The following is a 24,373-nucleotide window of genomic DNA, read 5'->3' as shown; positions in this document are numbered from 1 at the left end:
GAAAGAAGCATTTGTTACACAGACACTTCAAAAGACAGTGCTGCAAATATATCACCTGATCTGATTTTCCCTGGTGCTTTCCAGATATTTTTGGTTATAACCAGTGGTGGGATTCAAGTAATTTAACAACCGGTTCTCTGCTCTAATGATTTCTTCCAACAACCAGTTTGCCAAACTGCTCAGAAAGTTAACAACCAGTTCTCCCGAAGTGGTGCGAACTGCCTGAATCCCACTACTGGTTATAACTCCCACAATTACTAGCCAGCATATTGCCTGAGAATCCTGGAAACTGTAATCCCAACACACCCAGAAAATGCCAGATTATACCAAGGACAAATTTGAATATCAGCACACCACACCCCATATTCTCTTAAGACTGCAACTAAATTCAGGCGCCATAGTTTTAATATCACTTTCTTTTTTTCCCCACCCCTTTTTTGGTTATCAACTTGCTGGGTGCAAAATTCTGGCGTACATATAAGCTTACATATTGCTTTCTGATCTTGAACTGGCCTAATAAAAGTAATTACTCTGCAGCTGCATGTCTCCCTCATTGTAGTCTCCCTCATTCCATTGTTTGTTACAATGGATCTCTACATGAATAGAGGCTGACACAACCTCTATATCGTACAAGTTAAATACAACTTTCTTTCTCCAAAATTGAATGCATACTTACTATTAATGCATTGTTGTTCAGAGATGCAAAATAAGAAAACAGAAAGCATGGCAAGCATAGACATTTAAATACTTTCCCAATTGATTTAGTGCCACTTTTTTCCCAGGTCACTCTCTCTCTCTCAGCCCAATCCACCTCACAGAGTTGTTGTCGTGGGGAAAGTGGGAGGAGGAAGGAGTATTATGTTATTTGTAAAATTATTAAAGGCAGGATATAAATAAATACAGAAAATACTGATTACCTGAACTCTATATTTAACCAGAAGATGATTCTACAGGTAAATAAATATTCAGATTCTTCTAATCTTTGAGTTTGTGACTGTTGTTCTATCTACTTTCAGCAAAATGAGCTCCTCTAGCCAGCTGTATAAGCATTTGAAAATTAAAGTACCAAAACCAGAGAAGACTGTTTACAAAAACCTATATGCCTCCAGCTAGTAATTTCTAGTAATTGAAAAATATTTTGATAAGGAATGGAAGTTACATGCTGTAACTATTAAAGTCAAGGCAAAATCCAGAAGACCAAGAAAAAACTTATCTTTACCAGAACTGTCTTGAAGCAGATCAGATCTGCAACACAAAACCTGCAGGGGTGGGTTCTAATTTTTTTTACTACCAGTTCTGTGGGTGTGGCTTATTTTGTGGGTGTGGCCTGATGGTCATGTGACAATTCTTTAGGATTTAGCAGAGGTACTGGTCTACCAGGCTTTTAACTGCTTTCAGAGTTCTACCAGTCTACCCATTTGTTTTTGCAGGCACCGGTCTACTCGTGTATTTTTGCAGGCACTGGTCTACCCATTTATTTTTGCAGGCACTGGTCTACTCATTTGTTTTTGGAGGCACAGGTCTACCACCAAACTGCCTTTTACCACTGATCAGCTGTAGAGTGGCCCTTTGAAGCCCCGCGGCAAGAGTTTAAACAGTTTTTTTCCTTATAGCCCATCAGCTGGGACTCAGGAGGCAGCAATAGATTGGGGGTGGGGCCAAATAAAAGGTAAGAATAATGCGGGGTGGGGGGGCAGGGGTGGGGGGGCAGAACCAGTTCGGTGACATCATATCATCACTGCTACCAGCTCTGCGGAACCGGGCTGAACCGGGAGGAACCCACCACTGGCTGTAGGTCACTGCAAATAACCAGCCAAAATGTTTAGCTGAGGTTGGAGTGGTTGTCCACTTGTCCACAGAATGACATTGCTTATACTGTGCATGGGGCATAAATCAGAAGGAAATCTTTTCTCCAACCTCTCATCATCTAGTATGCAAAAGAAAATCTTGATAAAATGTTTTTTAAAAAAGTGTGTTGGATTGTTGAAATAATATCTGAATGGTTAGGTCAAAGAACATGCATTTGGAGAAAAAAATGGCAAAAAGTTTCAACAAAAAAATCTCCTAGACAACCATTAAAATAATGTTTGGAATGGCCATCACAGTTCCATCAGGCTTAAGCCTTATCAAAAATCTGTGGGAGAGCTCAAACATCTGTTGCATATAAGGAGATCTAACAATATTTCTGAAGTAGAAGTGTTCTGCAAGGAAAAGTAGAGGGAAAAAACTTTCAAATTAGGAACAGAAGGACTTTTAGTTAGCTAAAGGAAATTGTGGAAGCTGTTATTTTTTGCCAAAGAAAGTGTTACAAAGTGCTGAATGGAAGGGTGTCCAGAGTTTTCCACCTGCCGTGTCTTCTGTTTTCCTATTTTATAGGAATAACTGCACATAAATATGAAATGTGCATTAAAATTTGCAGAAATATGCCATGAGTAAATTGTTACATGTGGCAGTGCTGCCTCTGTTCACTGAGGAATCTTTGAAGGATACAATTTGACCAGAGGTGCCCACATTTTTGCCTGCAACTGCAATACAGCCTGTTTCTTATGGCCAACAAAACCACCCTTGCTTTTATGCAAAAGGAAGTACTTAAATTCTGTTAATCCTGTTCTTTAATAGAGTCAGTCTTATCCATATCCTCCCATAGGTAAGTGCCACAGAGTTCATAGGTATTACTGCTAGATAAGTAGATAGAGAAATACAGATTTGTTAAATGGAGTTTATAACCACTTTCAGAAACCTCATGTGCCTGTTAAAAGATGAAGTTAAGGACTGAATTCTAGGATCACTGGCAGTGGCTTTTTAATAGATTGGTGTCAACCTTGTGATGTGATGTGGTGAATAGTTGGCGGCCAGTTTTTTAAAGCAGTCTTTAATTATATCTAAAATCAACTGAAATTACTCAAAATTATGGATCTAAGATGTCTTGTTAGATCTATTTATCCTCTGCTGAAGCTGCTGCTGAAGTTGCTATTCCAGAATAGACTTTTCCCTCCTTGAGGTACAAAACACTTTCCCATAATATTGACATGATCATGGAATAAGGGAGAAAACTTTACACTCTGCTTTCTGTGCACAAAAGGGTGCTAGGTTACACCCTTATTTTTTATTCCAATGATAATCATATTATTTCAAGGATTAAAAATGGAACAGTGTGCTGGTACTCTCTGTCATATCAAAGCACTTCATTTTTCCAATTAGCAAAGAAAAAAAAGTGTTGAAAATAGTAACTGTCATTAACTGTGGGTAGAGAGAACCAAATTATACAGGAATAGATTAAACATGTTTCTGAAAAAAAAGCTTGAGAGAAAATATATGTTTAAAATAGAATTTTCCCATTTTAATTGCTCAAAGTTTCCAAAATGGCCAAGAATTGGCAGGAAAGGGATTCAATTTTACTGATCGTTTGGAAAATCAAAATATTTCATGTAGGGATTTCTTCCCGATTCCTTCTCCATATTTTTATTTTTCAACTTCTGGAGCCTCAAAAGAAGGGAAGAAAAAACTCCCTTTCCACAGTCGCCCCCTAAGAGAGGTAGAATAGAATAAAATAACAGAGTTGGAAGGGACCTTGGAGGTCTTCTAGTCCAACCCATTGCTTAGGCAGGAAACCCTATACCATTTCAGATAAATGGTTATCCAATCTCTTCTTAAAAACTTCCAATGTTGGAGCATTTACAACTTCTGGAGGCAAGTTGTACCACTGATTAATTGTTCTAACTGTCAGGAAATTTCTCCTTAGTTCTAGGTTGCTTCTCTCCTTTATTAGTTTCCACCCATTGCTTCTTGTCCTGCCCTCAGGTGCTTTGGAGAATAGATTGACTCTTTGTGGCAGTCCCTGAGATATTGGAACACTGCTATCATGTCATATCCAGTTCCAGCAACCGTTCTTTATATGTTTTAGCCTCGAGTCCCCTAATCATCCTTGTTGCTCTTCTCTGCACTCTTTCTAGAGTCTCAACATTTTTTTTTTACATCATGGCAACCACAACTGGATGCCAAATGTGGCCTTACCAAGGCATTATAAAGTGGTATTAACACTTCATGTGATGTGAAGTGGGCAACTGTATTGCTTTGATTTTTATTGTCATTATTATTTAGAATTATTTTGTCTCCAAAAGTACAGTACTAGGGACATGTCCTATGACGTCAAGATACCGCTGGAGTATTCAGGGCCATAGTTTTCAACAATCTGTTAAAAGAGAAATAGGTTCCTCATTTCTCTCTTAAAATACTTGGCTCCCCCAGACAAAATAGGACTCAAAATTTGGCCTTGCTTACTTTAGTAGATGTTAGTAATATTTAAGTATCTGAAGGCTGTGCTAGCTGGGGAAGGTGGGAATTCTAGTCCAGCACAATGGAAAGAATTAGGTTGATTAGAGTTATTTTATACTACATAAACAAAATTAATGGTTCTAGAATATTCCTATTTGCTGGCTTGAGTCAGAAAGAAGGGGAAGAAAAGTTACCTGGTTTTGAATGTAGGCATGAATCCGCTCTAGCATTCCTTCGGATGTGTATTCATAGGGCAAGTAAGGATCAACCTAGAGGAACAGAGAAGGAAGAAATATGGACATGAATGAACGTAGAATAAGACTACTTCCTATTTCTGTGAAAAAGTTGTGAAAAATGTGGTATTCTGTCATTATGATAGAATGTCTAGCTTTCCATATGAAGAAATTGTAGTACAAATAAGCAAGTTTGGCTGCATTTACAATCTTTTCTGTAAGAACTTACCTTTTTTCATAGTTAAGAGTGAAAATGTCATCTTCATCCTCCTTTACCTTAAACAGGTCTTTAAACAGGTTTTGGCCATGCTTATAAAACTATTTGATCTACAATGTAAAGCTACTTAACATTTATATATATTGGGTCAGTAATTAGATTGAATTGCCTTTTAATACAAGTCTTAGAATTTCAGCAAGTGAACTTAGGTTCCTGTTCATTTCAGGATGGTGTGCTGTCCAAGCAAATACTCTTTGGCATAGACAAAGCACACTGCACAAACAACAAAAATGTAGTCTCCATTGCCTGGAGCCACCACCTAGTTCTCATGCAGGTTCTCATGCAAAACTACAAAGGCAGCTTTGCATTTGAGAGATTTTCAGAAATCTGATGAAATTAGTGTATTGATCAAGTCCCAGATTTTGCAATTACATGTGTCCATCTGCTGAGATGCAAAGATTCTTCAGATCTGTTCACCAATATGTTCTGATCAAAACCATTGATGCCGACTGTGTATTAGACTGCTGGCACATTCTGCTGGGTCTGGAATATGAAGACTATTGAGTTTCAAGCTTACATTTTAGCAAGCCTTAGCAAACAGTTTCCCTCCCTCCCCTCTTCTCTTCCTTCACAGAAATACCAGCAAGCCTCCTGTTGGATCTGTCAAATATACTCATGATGGCAATGACAGCAGATGCTTGCATCCATCTGCTACCAGCAAACAATTAGATGAAGTGTCTCCCTGTATGGCAAGAAGGCCAACAACAAACAGATTCACTAGGATCAGTGGTTCTAATGAGCTTATCTTTCCTCTTTCTCCTTTCCCTTTATTAAAAAAAAGAAAATAAAGATCAAAGCTGATAAAAATATGCCAGCAAAGAAAAACAAAATCAAAATATATGTATTGTATATATTCTATATATCGAAATAAAAGTGGATGGTATTCTTTATTGTATCCAAGGCCTGCTGAATGCTTTGGTTAATTCTGGGCTTCTAAAAAATACTAGTCTAACTATGAATCCTTTGACCCTAAGGATATTTGAGTCTTTAAATAGTTTATTAGTGAGAAATGACCACAAGATGGAGGCCCTCTGTCATGATTTTTGATCTGAGAGCTTCTTGACTCTTCCTACCTATTGCTTCTCATTTTATTTTCAGAATATAAACTTGGAGTAGGTCCTTCTGAGGAGTCCTCAGATCCTGACTAAGCACTTAATAATTCTGTTGATTTTTCCATTGATTCAGACAATTCCTTGAATTACTCAGCACATTGTCCTGAGAGGAAGGTCTGTTCACGGGGCTTTTGAGAAGGTGACACCAAAAGAAGGGTCCTCAGGACTACCGTTTACAAGCCTTTGCTCAGATATTCTGCTTTGCTTATTTTCATTGACTTTTCTCTTTGATAAGAAAGAAGAAACAAAAACAAAAAACAAAACAATGAGAAAATATGGAAGGGTTTCAGATGGGCACCTCCTTTCTCATGAAATTCAGGGACTGAAGCAGAGTGATTACTGATTAAGGATCCTGCCTGGAAGCTACTAAAGTACATCAAGCCTATCACTCTATAAAAGGATCGTACTTTCAGGTTAAGTAGAACTCTTTACATTGGGAACCAAGAAGCTGAAATTGTGATGCTAAAGAAAACTTCCATGCAACCATCACTTCAACTCACAAACCAATCATCAGAATTCTGCAACTTAGGTACTCTTCAAGGCGGTGATATAAGACCAGTGTTCTGACCCAGCTCCCCAAACACGACAAACCCTCTGAAGTTAACTCAAAGATTCCTTTATTAGGAGCGACAGCAGCCCTGGCAAAAAGTTTCTCTCTCACCGCAGGCTAACAAGTCCAACCGGCCAGGAGATGAATAGTTGTCTGCCACATCTATTCATCTCCGCCCCCTGCCTTCTATCCCCAGAGCTAGGGTGGGGCTTCACTAGCAGCAGTGGCTCTTCCTTCCCAAGAATCAGCCCATAGATTTCCACTGCTCTCCTCTCCTCTGCCTTCCGTGCATTCATGCGTCAGGCACTGGATCCAGCTGTTCCTCCTCTTCCTCATCAACCACTCCAAATCTGCGGGCTATTGACTCTAAGGGCTGATGGATGGCCCAGGCTCTGCCTCTCTCTCTCTCTCTCTCTCTCTCTCTCTCTCTCTCTCTCTCTCTCTCTCTCTCTGCCAGCTCCAACCCCTCTTCCCCCTTGGAGCTCTCAGGTTGCTTTGAGGCTGACCCTGACTCCCACCCCTCCTCCTCCTCCTCTGATTCATGGACCGTGTATTCATTAAAATGACAACATACAGTACATTAACTTTAGAAGCTACTCAAGTCCTAGTGCTCAGTGCTGCTGCAAGAAGGGATATATATATATATATAATCTATCAGAATGGTATATACAGTGCAAATAAGCTTTTAGAGAGAAAGAGAAAGATTACATTATAATGTAACATGGCCGACTCTAAAATCTCTCTCTCTCTGAAACTATAGAGGGAATAGGGATGGCCTAGAAGGACAGGAGAAACAACTGCTTCCAAGACAATAATAAGTGGGGCACGAGCCCAGCTCAGGAAAATAACTTGAGAAAATATCTCAAATCCCTCCCTAGTTGACAGGAAGGTAAAGTAAGAGAGGGAAGGACTGTACAGTCAGACTTCCAAGATTCTGTTACTATAAATTTTACAATAAAAGTAATCCTAACCCATGTGGCTTTGATTTCTCAGTCTGGTTTACCCTGTAGGGCTGACAAAAAGCTTAAAGGAAGGTGCATTGTATAGATCAGGGGTTGGCAACCTTAAACACTCAAAGAGCCATTTGGACCCATTTCCCACAGAAAAGAAAACACCAGGAGTCACAAAACCCTTTTGACATCTAAAATGAAGATAACACTGAATATATTATTTTTTACTTTTATGCTATGTATAAAAAGAAACTATAGTGTGTTGCATTTATAAAATCAATGACCTGCTACAGAGAAAACACATTTTTATTTTTGCATTCAACAAAAACATTTTGAACTCCGGAAAAAAAAATCGGTCGAAAAGCTCAATAAATCATGTGCCGGCAGGTGTCGCACATTGGCGGTTGTGACACATATTTTGAGTGACAGGGAGCCGCAGCAGAGGGATGAAAGAGCCATATGCGGCTCCAGAGTCATGGGTTGCAGACCCCTGGTATAGATCATTCAGTCCACATGATCAAGTTGACAAAGGCTTCCTCCAAATGGCCAGATACAAGAAAGACAATGCTGATCTCTGGATCTCCAAATCCTCCTGTGTTGCTACTGAGTCAGAGACAAATTAGCTCCGCTCCCCAAGGCAGAAGCTAATATAGGGAGGTACGGTGTTGACCCAGGAGTGACATCAAAGCCATTTAGGTTGCCTCCTTAGCTGCTATTCCCAGATGTCCTACTTGAACTTGAGAGGGAATTCAGGTAGGACAGTTCAAATCCTACTTGAACAAGAGAAGGAAGTCAAGGGGTAGAACTTATTCATGAAAGGCATCCTTCCCTTTTGTACATAGTAAGAACATTGACAAAACCTGAAACAACAAGCATAGCATTTCAATTCAGTTCTGAAATGTAATAGAGACAGGCAGTCTTCTTTGAAGCATCTGAGCAGATGGAGTAAAGATTGAATAAACATCTTCCTGCCTGCTATAGAAAATAACCCAAGAAAGAGTACAGTCATTTCCATGTTTTACCAGCAATTGTTCCTTTCCCTATCCACCAACCTTCTATTTTATTTTTTTCCCCTTGTTTAGCATGTTGAAAAGGGAAGAGGGGGGCACTGAGAAGTCTCAGTGGATATTTCACATTTGCAGTTTAAGTTTTATTGCACCAGAATATCAAACTGTATGTACAAAGGGATCTGTGTCACAGAAAAAGATTAGCATTTAAATGGAGAATATCTTTAGTTCCCAAATCCAGCAGGCCTAAAGAAAGAAGAGGGAGAAACTAATATTACAGCATTAAGAAATACAAAAACTGTCTGGTGTCCTGCCAATTTCCAGCAATGTGAATGCTAAATATTGTGCATGCTTGAACCTACTTTGTTCACTCAGAGTCTCACCATAACTGTAACATATGGCAACCTTTTGTGGTCTTCATTTAGGAAACAAGAGGGAGAGGGAAGGAGGCCAAGCTAAATTCCTAGTTCTTCTCTGATTACTCTTCCAATCCTGACAGGTTGGCAGTGGTTAATTCTTTAAGGTTGGTTTGGTGATGAGACCTGCTCTTTCATGTTTTACTCTCCTTGACATAACCCTGCTGCGAAAGAGTGCACTTGCTTGATAAATGGTCCAAGGACTCACTCTATAACTTTTTAAAAAGAGAAGCAGTAGTGTCAGGCTCTTTAAAAAGCATTATTTTCTTTCTCAGACCTTCCCAGATTCCATGGAACATGTAGCCATTCAACAAATTTAGTGTAAGCAATTGTATGATTCTAGCCACTGAGATTCTTGTTAGTTTCTATTCTTACCCAGAATCCATCTGTGGGATTCTGGGAGTCCCACGGGAGCATCAAAATGGCTGCCTTTAGTGGGACAGTGGCTATTGCTTCAATGAGAGGTACATTAAAGTAATGGCTTGGATTCCTAACATTAATGAAAAGTAAAAACTCCTCTAATTATGGAAAAGTCAACATCTAGCAGAGACTTTATCCAGATTCTCATCAGATTACAGATTAACAGAATTGGAAGGGACCTTGTAGGTCATCTAGTCCAACCCCCTGCCCAAGCAGGAGAACCTACACCATTTATGACAAATGAAAGTCCAATCTCTTCTTGAAAGTCTCAAGTGATGAAGCTCCCACAACTTCCAAAGGCAAGGAGTTCCACTGGTTGATTGTTCTCACTGTCAGAAAATTTCTCCTTATTTCCAGATTAAATCTCTCCTTGTTCAGTTTCCATCCATTATTCCTTGTCTGGCCTACAGGTGCTTTGGAAAATAGCTTGACCCCTTCCTCTGTGACAGCCCCTCAAATATTGGAAGACTGTTATCATGTCTCCCCTGGTCCTTCTCTTCTCTTCACTTGACTAGACATGCCCAGTCCCGTTCTTCATATGTTTTAGTCTCCAGTCCCCTAATCATCCTGGTTGCTCTTTTCTGCACTTTTTCTAGAGTCTCAACATCCTTTTTATAGTGTGGTGACCAAAACTGGATGCAGTACTCTAGGTATGGTCTTACTAAAGCTTTATAGAGTAGTATTAGTATCTCACTTGATCTTGATTGCATCCCTCTATTAATGCAATTTAGGATTGCATTGGCTTTTTTGGCTGCCGCTGCACACTGCTGGCTCATATTTAGCTGGTTGTCCACTAAGACTCCAAGATCCCTCTCACAATTACTGCTATTAAGCTTGGTTTCACCCAGTCTATAGATTTTTTTTCCTTAAGTGTAAGACTTTACATTTCTCTACATTGAATTTCATTTTGTTAGATAGGGCCCAGTGTTCAAGTCTGTCAAGATCCATCTGGATCATATCTTCCTTCTTGCAGAATCAATTCCAAATCAATTCCAATGGTCAAACTTTGGGGCTAATGGGGAAATTTAAAACCTTATTTTTCTTACAAAACCAATCCATTTCCTGTTATTTAAAATTAAAATCAAGTGGAGCACTCAAGGAGATGCTTACTAATATCAGTTGTGTCCTTTTCTTCTAAACTGTTTTCCAACTCTCTGGATCAGATTTTCAGGTTCTAAGGAGTAAAATACTGGCAATAAATCTCTCCTGTCTTCTGTCAAAGGGAGTGTTGTGAGTCAAACTCTACTCAGGAAGTGCTTATGTGAGTGACAATTCAGGCAAGTCTTGCAGGTCTATTGAAAAATCACTTTAAAATGAAACAATGGCAATTTTAGTCAACAGCAAGAACAATTAATGGAACTTTGCCCCCCCCCGCCCAAAGTTGTAAGTATTCCATAACTGGAAGTTTTTAAGAAGAGACTGGACAGCAATTTGTCCAGAATGGTATAGAGCAGTGGTTCTCAACCTGTGGGTCGCAACCCCTTTGGCGGTCGAATGACCCTTTCACAGGGGTCGCCTAAGACCATCGGAAAACACATATTTTCAATGGTTTTAGGAATAATTTTATGGTTGGGGGCCACCACAACATGAGAAACTGTATTAAAGGGTCGCGGCATTAGGAAGGTTGAGAAACACTGGTATAGAGTCTCCTGCTTGAGCAGAAGGCTAGACTAGAAGATCTCCAAGCCCCCTTCCAACTCTGATATTGTTAATTTCATAAGAAGGCCAAAGATTAACTGGCAATTTGCAAAGTAGCTTGAGTATACTTATTTAAAAAAGTAGCATAGTCCTTGCACATTTGTACAAATTATACTGTTGATTGCAATCACTGTGGGCAAGAAAAAAAGAACTCATGATGGCATTTCTGTCCATTTCCATAGAATTCCAACCAAAGATGTCCTACTTCTCCAGTTTCTGAAATTTTAGAATTCTTTTCCAGAAAAGTACAAATTTGCCTTTGCAGAAAAAGAAGCTATTTCAAAATAGTGAACTCAATTTCCCAAAACTAATATTTGCATTTGTTTAAAAAGATATTTGCACTGATGTTTGCATTTACAGTATGCACAAGGAATAAACTACAGAGTCAATATTTAGATCACTACAAGTCCTACATCTCAAAAGTGACAGCACATAGTCAGTCTAGATTGGATTAAGAAGGAAGAGAGAGGGGGGTGAGAGGGGGAGAGAAAGAGAGAGAATCTGCCCACCCATCTCCTGGAAGAAGACAATGGGAAACTGCCAAGATGACCCCATAACTGAAGTCACCAGGAGTCAAGTTTGATTCAGGGAAATATTTCACCTTTTTGCTAATTCTGAATCTCCATAAAGTGATGTTCTTCCTAGTGCTTGGACAGTGGCAATAAATGGGCCCTAAGCCAAGAGTGTCTTCTGATTTATGACCTATTTTCAGTCTATTGGACTAGCCATATATTCAGTGGAGAGAATTATTTCTTCTCTTCTGATGAATGAATCAAACTGAAACTCTGGGAGAGATAACTCTTAGCAACCTTCTGCCATAAATATCTCAGCAGAAGGTTCAACAAGGCTAGAAATTGTACCCATTATATCTAATTACAGGTGCAAATGGTAATCAGTTTTGACATAATGACAGGAGTTGATACTGCCTATGAATTATTGAACTCGCCTCCAGTTTGATTGGGTTACTTTCAGACAGCAATTGCAGGATGCTTCTATGAGCTCTTAAGCAGCCTGGTCATCACCCAGATCCTTCCTAATGGAGAACTCTGCATTGTGCTTGACTTTCATTTACAGAACTAACTTTTCTATGACCCATTTGTCATATTTCAAATTCAATTTAAAAAAGTGTGTGTTGGGGGGGTTCTGCTTCTGGGGCTTTGGAGTTAACAAAATTACTTTTCAACCGTTTTAAGCTGTATGCCAGAAGCCCTTCAATCATCTTCTTCCTTTCTGGTAGAGGGCCTGAAGAAGAGCAGAGGAGGAAGACTGAAGGGTAGCTGCAAATACTTGAAGGGCCACAGAGGGCAGATGCCGCCCTAGATTGCCTGATGTAAACTAGTTTTAGCTTAAAATACACAGAAAGTCAACACAAATGTACAAACATAGTGACAAGGACATCAGAACAAGAGAAGGTTAAGTAAATCAGGGGGCATTAATATCAAAGAGGTATGTTCTCAAGATATTACAGGTTTTACCAAATTTATAGTCAGAAGAGCACACAAGCAATAATCTCTCTCCATTTCCCATACTTCACATACAAGTTCACAACAAATATGGGATCGGAAGACTTCAGAATTTAGGATGGCTACCCAACAGCTTTCCCAGATGCATGGGGATTTGCACTCCAATTTACTTGGTCAAAGTACATCTTTCCTTCCTTCCTTCCTTCCTTCCTTCCTTCCTTCCTTCCTTCCTTCCTTCCTTCCTTCCTTCCTTCCTTCCTTCCTTCCTTCCTTCCTTCTTTCTTTCCTTCCTTCCTTCCTTCCTTCTTTCCTTCCTTCTCTCTCTCTCTCTCTCTCTCTCTTTCCTTTCCTTTCCTTTCCTTTCCTTTCCTTTCCTTTCCTTTCCATTCCATTCCATTTCATTCCATTCCATTCCATTCCATTCCATTCCATTCTAAACCTACCTCATTTCAGAAGTTTTAGTCATGTTTATCTTACTTTTAATGGCTATGCTGACTGGGAATTATGGGTATTGTATTCCAACAATTAGACATAGTAGTTTGAAAGATGATTTATTATACATTTGGAGCTTTTTCTCCACTGGTGACTGAAAGTACTAGTCAACCACCATCAAGTCATTAGAACAATGACTGGTGTGAAGTATGCTGTTCCCATTGTCTCCTTTTCTGTTGCCTCTGTTATGATTGACACCCAAATGTGCTGTTTTGATTATGGGTTCCAAGCATGTGATAAGCAAAATAATTGACAAAAAAGTTCAAGGGATGCTATGCCATTACCCAGGGCATAATAATTTTAGAAAATAATTGTAGCTTGGTTGGCTGTACAAGAAGGATGACAATAAACCATTATATCAAGATATATTATGATAACTTAATTTCCTAAACTGGGAAATTGTATCAAGTCTTTTAGTCAAGTCCACCAAAATAATTATTTTGAAGCAAAACAAATCTGGGAACCTGGCATTTTATCATCTTTCCTTGCATGTATTTTATATACAGGTAGTCCTTATTTAGCGACCACAATTGGAATTAGCCACATGGTCCTTAAGTGTGAAAAGGTTGCTAAGTGAAACCATGATTGTATTAAATGCAAGCACTGGGGACAAAGTTATTTTTTTCATCATTGTTGTAACTGAACAATTGCTAAACGATGTATGATAAATATCACTAGTAGAGAAGAACAATTGCTTTGGTATTGTCACCATAGCATCTAATCTTATCATGAGTAGATTAAATCTTACATCCAATGAATCCAGTTTGAGAAAGATGAAGAGGCTTCCTATTATAGTTTCTCTGTAATTTAGGATGAAGTCATACAATCCATCCTCAAATAAAGTCATTGCAGAAAACATATGGTGTCATGAAACCTAATGTTGCAGCCCTACAAAGGAATTTTTATTTCATTCATCATGCTTAAAATCAAATCACAGACCAGATTTGTAGCCAAATTGCATAGCTTTTGAGCACAAGGAATAGATAAACAGATTTTTCTTTAAGAGTTTCATAATAATTTTACCTAATAGCTATTGTTTTGGTTTATCCCCAGGTGTGAAGCTAGAACTTGCCACTATCAGAATTAAATTACATTTTGGCAGCTCATGCTAAATTCAGTCATTCTATCTGGGTCATAGGAAACAGTAGATGGTTGTGCCCATCTCTTCTCAGAGAAAGTACCTATCACTCTTATGACAGACTGTGTTCTGGAAAGGTCTCAAACACTGTAATGACCAACAGAAGACAGAACATGTCAGTTTTTAATTAAGCAATTATTTTTGGAGAAGGTAACACTTCACTGTGGCCTTGACAGCACAATCTGAATTTATAAACAGAAAGTGGGGGGTGGATGAAGAATAGGAGCATAAAAGGTGCTCTTGGGACTGTGGTTAACAGATGGGTCATCAGAAATATGTGCAAAAGATGAGTTAAGATTTAATTAAAAGGATTGCAACACCAGGAAGAATGCAGAAGATACAAGATTACACAGAAACTGGTTGCATCAAGAGTATTTCAAGATGGTCTGAAAGCTGCAGAAGAGAAGAGGAAAGTTCTAGAAGAGGTTGAAAACCCACATATGTGCATCATTACACTATGTGGCCAACTATTATCGTTGCAACCCAAAGTCAATGGATGTCCATTGTATGTGTCCAAGAAATATTCTCCTTTAACATGTAAATAACTGCCATCCAGAAGTTCCTGAACAATTTTGGAATTAACATAATGTAAATTAACTTTTTACAGGCATGGTGCCTCTCTGCAAAGCTGCTGTTTGCTTTTCAAGAAAGCTCTCAAGGATGCCATTTGATGCTTCCCTGTACAAAAATAGCAACTTCACAAAACCGATTTTTGTTAGGCCAAGAGCTGTAGGTTTTAGAGACCTTGTGGCTGTTGTTGGATACTGGCAGTTAATGCAGGGAAATGGTACTTTAGTACCAATAGAGCAAGAATAACCTAAACTGGTTTCACTCATGCACTTGGGATAAGATGATCAGGAATAATGCTTTTGCCAAGAAATATTTGTGCAGGGATTAGGTCTATTTGACTCTGCTACAAGCATTCCCTTTTAATATAAATTTATTTGGGGAAAAAACATATACTATATTCTAATCTGGTAGTAATACTTGAATATGTTTCTGGTGATTATCATAGCTATATCACATACCCATCTTGTGCTCTTCTGTTCGTAGAAATTATTCCAGTCAACAAAGTTTGCAGAATCCAGAAATGTTGCAAAATGGCAAAAAATGCATTGTGATAACACAATGCAAGCACTGTTTCTTATATACATGTGTGCAAAAATTAAAACTATAGAGAAAATGGCTATATTTCTTTTTAAAAACTTGTCCTTTTTTAAAATGGGCATTCCATCTAGCAGATGAGATTATAAACCCTTCAGAAGAGATTATTCTCTTCTGGTGAGGGTTCCAAGTAATACATCCCATTCAATAAGAACACCAAGGCAGGCAAACTCTTCAAAGAACATTTTATTGGGACAGTTTTATCTACCTTTTTATCTACCTCTTTACTTGTTTTATAAGCAATTAAAAACAACTTTAGAAAACAATAAAAATACGTCAAAAGCTATACAAAGGCTGAATGAAACAATGCTTCCAATGTCAGAGGTCACCAATAGATGGCAGTAGTGACATGCTAGAAACTCTGACATGTTCTTTAACAGCTGTTCCTTCATTATAGTTGTCAGGAAATTGTTGTATATTGCTATTGTTTGTGAAAAGGAAGGCTGCATCAAAACACTTTAAGCAATGTGCCATGATTAAATTTTTGATTGGCATCGAAGTCCCTCCAATTAAAATTTACTGCCAAATGCAGGTTGTTAATGTTATAACTGTATTAACATGAATATTGTGTATTGCAGCACCCCAAAATGTAAAGATGAAAAGGCTGGTTTGTGTGTTCCAGAAGAAAGGGGCTAACCTGTGATAGCAATCAATAAGTTTCAGATGAGCAAGCTTGCTGAACTGATTAAGAACAATTGGTGGATCAGTGAAATGGAAATTGCTGTCAAGTCTGGCACTTCACAGGAGTATGTAAGCCATATTATTGATGTTCTTCAATATCAGAAGGTTTGTGCAAAATGGGTCTTTCAAATGCTGATTGCAGAGATGAAAGTTTCAAGAGTTGAAATTTGCCAGCAATCATTGTCACATTGTGAGAATAAATGGGAGGAATTTCTTCATAGCATCATGACAGCTGACAAAACATAGGCTCATCATTATGACCCAGAAATGAAGCATCAGTCCATAAAATATCACAAAACATAACCCTCAGAGGGAAAAAAAAATCAAAACCCAGGCTTTAGCAGAAAAACTTGTAGTTATAATTTTTGAGGACACAAATGGTGATACTCCTTGAACATGACATCATTATCAATTCAAACCATTGTGTTGCAACCTTCAAAGCTTTGAAACAACAATTAAACTCAATTCAGAAGGACAAGAAGTAATCCACTTGACTTTACAAGATATCCAAGAGACAATTATGAAGTTGGACCACACTTTCCACCACACTGTCCAGACTTGCTGCTCATATGACTTCCATCTTTTCCCAAAATTGAAGGAATACATTTGGGGGCATCTTTTTAACTCATGTGAAGAGAAGGAAGGGATTGTCAGGACCTAACTGAAGAGACAAAATGTAGCATTCTTTCATGACAACTTTAAGAAGCTTTAAGAAGCTTGTCCATTGTCTATGGAGATTCTCATACATCCAGGTCATGGTTGTCCCAAAAGTGCTTTTCAAAAGTCAACTGGACTTTCCTGGTTTTTCCTTGAAAATGTTTCGCTTCTCATCCAAAAAGCTTCTTCAGATCTTCAGACCTTATTGGATGAGAAACAAAATGTTTTCAAAGAAAACCCCCCAAAAAAGTCCAGTTGCCTTTTGAAAAGCATCTTTGGACAAGCTTGTCCATCATTGGTACAAAGTGAATTGTGATGACTATGTGGAAAAGTGAAAACAGTTAACAAAACAGCTCATTTCAAGGATTATTGAATCCTTCAAGAAGAGCCGCGGTAGCATAGTGGTTAGAGTGCAGTACTGCAGGCTACTTCTGCTGATCACCAGCTGCCAGCAGTTTGGCAGATCGAATCTCACCAGGCTCAAGGCTGACTCAGCCTTCCATCTTTCTGAGGTGGGTAAAATGGGGACCCAGATTGTTGGGGGCAATAAGCTGACTCTGTAAACCTCTTAGAGAGGGCTGTAAAGCACTATGAAGCGGTATATAAGTCTAAGTGCTATTGCTATTGCTACTGCTATTATGTTTTGATTTCATTTATTAATATAGCCCCGAATTCAGCAAAGTTATGGAATGGAGGCATTCCTTTTCATCATAAAAAGAGCCCATTCAACCTGTGGTATGATAAGACAACAGGTAGCCTGAAGGGGAGCATTGTAGAAACTGGGAGCAAAATTCTTCAAAAATACTGATAATAAAATAGATAATAGCACAGCCACAGCAGAACATACCAGTAATTCCATTGTATGAGATAGCCCTTCACATTGCATAACAAGAAACTTCTTTTCAACAAATGGACCATTTCCTTTAGATCACAGATAAAGATTGGATAGTAGCAAAAGCATGGCTGAAAAAAACCCAACTCAGGTTATCTCAGGTTGTCAGAAGAAATTTCCTGACAGTTAGAACAATTAATAAGTGGAACAACTTGCCTCCAGAAGTTGTGAATGCTCCAACACTGGAAGTTTTTAAGAAGATGTTGGATAACCATTTGTCTGAAGTGGTGTAGGGTTTCCTGCCTAAGCAGGGGGTTAGACTAGAAGACCTCCAAGGTCCCTTCCAACTCTGTTATTCTATTCTATTCTATTCTATTCTATTCTATTCTATTCTATTCTATTCTATTCTATTCTATTCTATTCTATTCTTAACTTACTTTAGAGCAGCATTTTTCAAACTTGACAACTTTAAGATGTGTGAACTTCAACTCCCAGAATTCCACAGTCAGCATGGGAATTGAAGTCCAAATATGGGACTCTGGGAGTTGAAATCCACATATCTTAAAGTTGCCAGGTTTGCAAACACTGTTTGGAGGAAAATTACTGAATCCAGAAGGGCTTTTTTTTTTTTAAGTAAATATAGGCTTGCAGTGCAATAAATTCTCCTCAGCCAGATCTAGGAAGCAGATCTTCCTTACCTTCCCTCCTACGTTCTAGTCAATTCGTTTATTTATTTCTGAAGGTCTCCTGGGCATTGTACTTATAGCAACTGTACTAATATACCCCAGTAAATACATTCTCTGAAAAACCCGAGATCTAGAAACACATACTGTATCAAAATAGAATTTCTCCACAGAATCACAGCCCTGAAAAGAATAATGAATTAACTTGAAACAAAATAGTGGGGGAGAGGAAGGAAGGAAGGAGGGAGGGAGGGAGGGAAGGAAGGAAGGAAGGAAGGAAGGAAGGAAGGAAGGAAGGAAGGAAGGAAGGAAGGAAGGAAGGAAGGAAGGAAGGCCCAACCGAAATTTACCAGCCAAATAAATAGAAAATAATGCAATTGTCTAACTATGCAGCAGCTAACTATTTTTGCAGTGATGCTTAATATGCTGCTTTCCCAAGCATAACCTGAAATCTATAATTTTCTATTATATTCCTTTCATTTTGACTTTAATATAACAAAGCCTTCTCCCTTCACTACACCAGAATATTGGCCGCATTAAATTGCTTATGCAGGAATCTTTGTTTTTAATGTAGAAGTTCAAGTTCAAGTAAAGGACCTCAAAGGAAAGCTGTCCCATCTGTACGGTCACCTTTAACCCCTCTGTAACAGCTGCAATTCATCTCTCAGACAATACCTCTGAGATCACCTTTCTCAGAGGATTGTAATTTGTCTTTTTGTCTCACTTGCTCTCAGGGTGTCGTACAACTGCCCTTCAGTCTCCTCTCCTCCCACTATGAATATTATGTGTCATGTGAAATATGACAAGCCCCTAGTGTAATTATCTCAGGGAACAATAACTTAGCTTTGATAGCACAAGCAAATACACACATTCAAAAGCTAGCACAGGGCAGAGTTGTGTTTTTTTTTCTCTGTAGGAGAAGAATTAGAGCCCTCTTGTGCCCTGGTACACTTGGGCCTCACTGAACCCCATTTTGGCTGCTGCCCAGGATGGCTTTAAAAGAGAGAACCACTGTCAAGTTTACACCAAGAAAGTACAAGAGTAGCAGCCTCTGGCAGTGGAGTCAGACAGTGAGGAGGATGGGGAGGATCATGGGCCAGTCCTGGAGTCAGGGGAAGGTCTGGACAGAGATGGGGCCAGGGCCATCTGGGAGTGATGCACGGACTCTGGAGTCTCCAGAGGCTGACAGCAGAGAGGCAGAGGAACAGGAGGAGCCTGTTCCTAGTGCACACATGCGAAGAGCTGCCAGAAGGCAAGAGCAGTTGAAGAAAAAAGGGCAACTCGGGAGTAAAGCCAGAAGATGATTGGCCACTCCCATAAGGCTTAAAAGAGCAGCAACGAGCTGTTAGGTTCTATGTAGAAAAGCAACGTTGATTCCCATGCTTCTTGTCAGCGTCTCTTTGTGGGAGATTTGCCAAGAAATGCCTTTGACAGGTTGCCAAAGACATCAAAGGTTGATTATAAGGCCGACGGACTGGTTATTAAGAATTTTGTTTTGGACTAAGCTGAGAATGAATTAATTCTCAGCTGTTTTAATAAAATAAGTTTGTTGAAGACTGAATTTTGTTTGGTACTCACTACTTGGGCCTTGGTCACAACAGTAGCACACAGGGCACCATACAGGACCCCATTTTGCTAAGGAGCCCAAGGAAAAAGTTCACATGTGTTTTGTTGCAAACTAAAGAGTGGTACCACTCTGTACGTAGAAAAACTTGTGCCATATTTTTTTTCATGGGTTCCATAAACAGATTTTTAAATTATTTCAAGGCAGATCACTAAAGCATATATTTTATGTTTCCCCTACTCTTTTCCAATGATTCAAAAGAGATTGTAGGAGGTAAATAAATGTGTGAGTGTGATTTTTCCAGTCCACATTGAAAGAAATCCGAAGGGAAAAAACACCATATATTTAAGGCAAGAATACACAACCTGAAACCTCAGAGCTATAGGTACACCTTTAGACATCAAGGTGATATCCAAAAAGTAGTACTGAACTGTAATTTTGAATGTGACTGAAGTAAAGAATTGTTAAATACACAGAGAATAATCATGTGAACTGTATCACTATGTCCACATCTAGTTTAATTTTTGCCCTCCTCTGACCCTTCTATTCCTTTTTCCTGGCCCCATTTATTTTTTTTGAATTGATGGCTAAAAAATCAACTTATTTTAAAGGCATTATTAGGATTGTGCTGCTGGATTTCTCGAGTGTTTGGCTTCTTATGAAAACAAATTAAAAACAAATTCCAGGGCAGAGAGATTGAGTATCTTAGTATGCAACAATATATGCATTTGTCTAAGACAAGCGTCATTAAACTTTCTAAGGCTTACTTCTGAGGATTGCTATGAAAGGTGATATTCTCAGTTTATTTGTTCTATTCCTGAGATTCTGAGAATGACTGGAATTTCTGAATAATGTGAATTAAATACAATTGTATTTTTTTCTTTTCTTTCTTTTCTTCTTAGCACTTTCTCCAAATGGAGGGTTTGCTCTCTTTTTTTAATCAACTGAGTGATGATCCATTAATTGTGAAAGGAATTGACCTATCAGCTTGTCCCCTGAGTCTGCCATCATTGGCTAAGAAAGAGTCAGGACTGTCTCATGGTCACCCAATCAGTTTTCATGCCTAAAGTGGGACTAGAACTCACAGTCTTCTGGTATCTAGTCTGATGCTTTAACCATTAGACCAAACTGTCTCTCTTTATATATAACGATACAATTGTAATGTCTATTTAAAACTACCATGGTTTTTCTCTCTCTTACAAATAGGCTAGTATCTGCTCATTGGCCCCTCCAAATTAGCCCAGGCCACTTGTTTGGGGAAGTTATTTTGGGAATTGCCCTAGGAAACTTTATTTTAGCCAAAGATATAACATAGTTAGCTAGCATTAATCTCACAATCTTCTTTCTGTGAGTTTCCATCACAGCCTTGGGGAAGTATTACTTTCCTAATATTAAAGTATAATATTGAATTAAGATGTAACAATTCTTTGCATTTTTGTTGGTCTGGGCATAGTTGTAGCCATTCTGGGGTTCAGGTACAGTTCTTCAAATCCCCCCCCCCCAATTCTGCCACTGAATTTCAATAGCACTAATCCACTTGCTTGAGTCTCCACTCCTCCTCTTTTCTTAATTCCACCCTGCCACTGCTGCCTTTCTGTACCATTTCACTGTGTAGCATCCTTGTCTTTCTTCCTGCTAAGTCAAGGGTCTGCACCTTCAACACTCAAAGAGCCATTTGGACCTGTTTCCCACAGAAAAGAAAACACCGGGAGCCACAAAACCCTTCCCGTGCCTGACTATTTCTTGAGCGGCCACAAAACTAGCATATGTAGTTGAATTAAATGTTCTGTTTTCTTCTGAAACTTTTCTTTTCTTGGATTTATCCATGGTTGGTTTACTGGGGGTTGAAAAGCTCAATAAGTCATGTGCCAGCGGGTGTCGCACATTGGCGGTTGTGACATATATTTTGAGTGACAGGGAGCCGCCGCAGAGGGGTGAAAGAGCGACATGCAGCTCTAGAGCCACAGGTTGCAGACTCCTGTGCTAAGTCATAAGTCACTGAACCATCAACATTCTAACTCCTGATCCTGCCCCCCCCTTTATAGTGTGCAACCTTCCACGTACCATTCAGTGTCTGTTCATGGCTGTCATTTCTATGAAAGCTGTGCACCATTGGTACAGATATCCTTGAGGACTTTCTTGTTTTAGAACTTCTCATTCTCACTAGTCTTCTATGATGGGGGCCAGGACAGCTCTTTTGGGCCAATGATGTGGTGCAGTTATTTTTGTATTGGCTTTGCTTTTAGCAGACTTGCACTCAAGAAAAAAGAAAAAGCGAAGTGCCTTAGCACTGAGATGGAAGACATTTAGGAAATCACAGATTGTAGGCTAGACTGGGGTCAAGAAACATCCTGGAGAAAGGCAGTGGTAAACCATGTCTGCATTGTTGCCAAGAAAGCCACATGGACATGCTGGTAGCTGCTAAAGGTCAAGGTTCAGCTCAAGGGAGTTTTCAGTCTTACCTGCTGTTTCTCCAAGGTGCACCTCTCAAAATATTATTAGCAGAGAATGTTCAGCTGCTGATGTCAAACACATTTGGCTTTTGAACATTAGTGCCATCCTTGCCTTTGTTTTCCAGCAGAGAGGAAAAACAATTTTGGCATATGATGGAATGCAAAGAAAAAGATGCTCAAATAAACATTCAGCCTGTGGGGCTCTTACAATGAACCATCTGTGTCACAGTTAATATTGATTTAATTATTAGAGTGGCACACACATGGAAAAGAGCAGGGAGGAAATGTTTCAGACAGTGTGCAGTCACCAATTTTTAAGAAAATAGTCTCATGTTGTAAAACTGCACAGCTCTACTTTTTTTCTGGCTCACACATATCTACATGCTCTCTCATACATATATGCGTATGTATGTATATACTGTATGCTGGGGTATGTATGCGTATGTATGTATATACTGTATGCTGGGGTAGACCAGGTGTCTCGATAGAAAAACACTCAATCTCTCCCCTGGCTCAAGATGATGAAGGGAGGAGAATTTGTGACTCAGAGATTAATACAACTGCCTAACATGCAGGCAGCCCAAGTTCAAATCCAAGTAAGGGTATGGCTAGCTGATGAGAGCTAAATAGCTTGAAATAGATCTATACTAATCTCCCTTTATTTCTTTATCAGCGAAATATAAATTATTATTATATATAATAATATAATAATATAATAATATAATATAATATAATATATATATATATATATATATATATATATATATATATATATATATATATATATATATATATATATATATATATATATATATATATATATATATATATATATATATATATATATATTCATAGATTTTCACGGGTAGAGGTATGCAAGTTTTGGTGTATTCGGGTCTTTTCCCATGTAAGATTGAGAGTATCTTGGTGACGTTTCGACAAGGTACACACACACACACACACACACTATATACGTACTCTGTATGTGTGTATGTTTTATGATTTGATCCTCATTCATTCTCTCCGTCACTGCCTCAATGTGCTTCTTTCATATGGATCACGCACTTCTGTATTCAATCCACATTGATTCATTGTTCCTTTATTTTTGGCTCCCTCTGTTCTTGTTTCACCACATATATTCCTTAAGAAACCCATTCCCACCCCATTCAGCTTACTTTTGTTTTTCCTGACATAGTCAATTTTCACTTCCATATAACAAAGTAGACAGAAGCATAGCGTTATACACAGCCATTCACACTTCTTTCAATATCGCAGGAGACCAACAATACCAAGTACTGTTCTATCAGCATTTCCACATCTCAAAATTTCTCCATCCAGTCTCCCATCTTTACTAAGCATTATACCAAGATTGATTCATATATTTTACCTTTTCACAATTAATGCATAACCTGAAAATTTTCATTCCCTTGGTCCATCACACACAATTACATTTCAAAGTCTTCATTTCAATCCAAAGCGAGTGTGCGCACGTGAACAAACCGGTAGCAAAAGTAAGCTAAACCCACCACTGATGTGTATGTATGAGGGGTGAAATGCTCCTGGTTCGGACCAGATAGTCCGATCCGGTAGCGATGGTGGCAGGTGGTTCGAAGAACCGGTAGCAAAAATCCCTGCGCCCCCCCCATGCCCAGCCAAGCCACGCGATCATCAGAGGCTTTTTTTTTTTTACTTTTAAAAGCATTTTTTCTACAACCTCTTCGGCTGAAGAAATGCTTTTAAAAGTAAAAAAACAAAAGCCTCTGATGATCACATGGCTCAACTGGGATCGTCAGAGGCTTTTAAAAGCATTTTTTCTGCAACCTCTTCAGCAGAAGAGATTGTAGGGAAAAAAATGCCTTTAAAAGCCTCTGGTGATCCCAGCTGAGTTGCCCGATCATCACAGGCTTCTAAAAGAATTTTTTCCTGCAACCTCTTAAGGTTGTAGAAAAAATGCTTTTAAAAGTAAAAAAAAAAAAGTTGGCCACACTCACCCAGTCACATTAACCCCCACCCCCACCAAGCCACGCCCACAGAACCGGTAGTAACAAATTTTACATTTCACTCATTTATATTTACTCATTTACTGATGAGTAGGTCTAAACTTACTCAGACCTTGAAACAGACCTTTCTTTGCCAATTATTGACCAAATAGTCACCAATCTCATTTGGGGCTCCACATTTTCTACACTCTGCACTCTCTTATGCCATTCCAACCATTCATTTGTGTCACTAAACATAACATCCCCATTGTCTCGATTGCAGATATTCATACTGTTGCACTATTTTCTCAAAATTCTTCTTTGGTTCT

General features: G+C 38.8%; 1 protein-coding gene across 7 annotated transcripts in view; it reads right to left on the bottom strand.

Moving 5' to 3' along the window:
* The window catches only part of MGAT5B (alpha-1,6-mannosylglycoprotein 6-beta-N-acetylglucosaminyltransferase B), a 245,443-nt gene that overhangs the window by 5,766 nt on the left and 215,304 nt on the right, over positions 1 to 24,373 (bottom strand). For all 7 annotated transcript variants that reach the window (XM_034408545.3, XM_034408547.3, XM_087887223.1 and 4 more), the window contains one exon: positions 4,470 to 4,544. In XM_034408545.3, the coding sequence (XP_034264436.1) occupies positions 4,470 to 4,544 (75 nt within the window). The remainder of the gene's footprint in view (positions 1 to 4,469; positions 4,545 to 24,373) is intronic.

The sequence above is a fragment of the Pantherophis guttatus genome, chromosome 2 (assembly GCF_059756535.1).
Source record: "Pantherophis guttatus breed Tessera chromosome 2, ASM5975653v1, whole genome shotgun sequence".
Classification (NCBI taxonomy): Eukaryota; Metazoa; Chordata; class Lepidosauria; order Squamata; family Colubridae; genus Pantherophis; species Pantherophis guttatus.
Note: the sequence above shows the minus strand (reverse complement) of the source record. Positions and strands in the feature narration are given on the sequence as shown.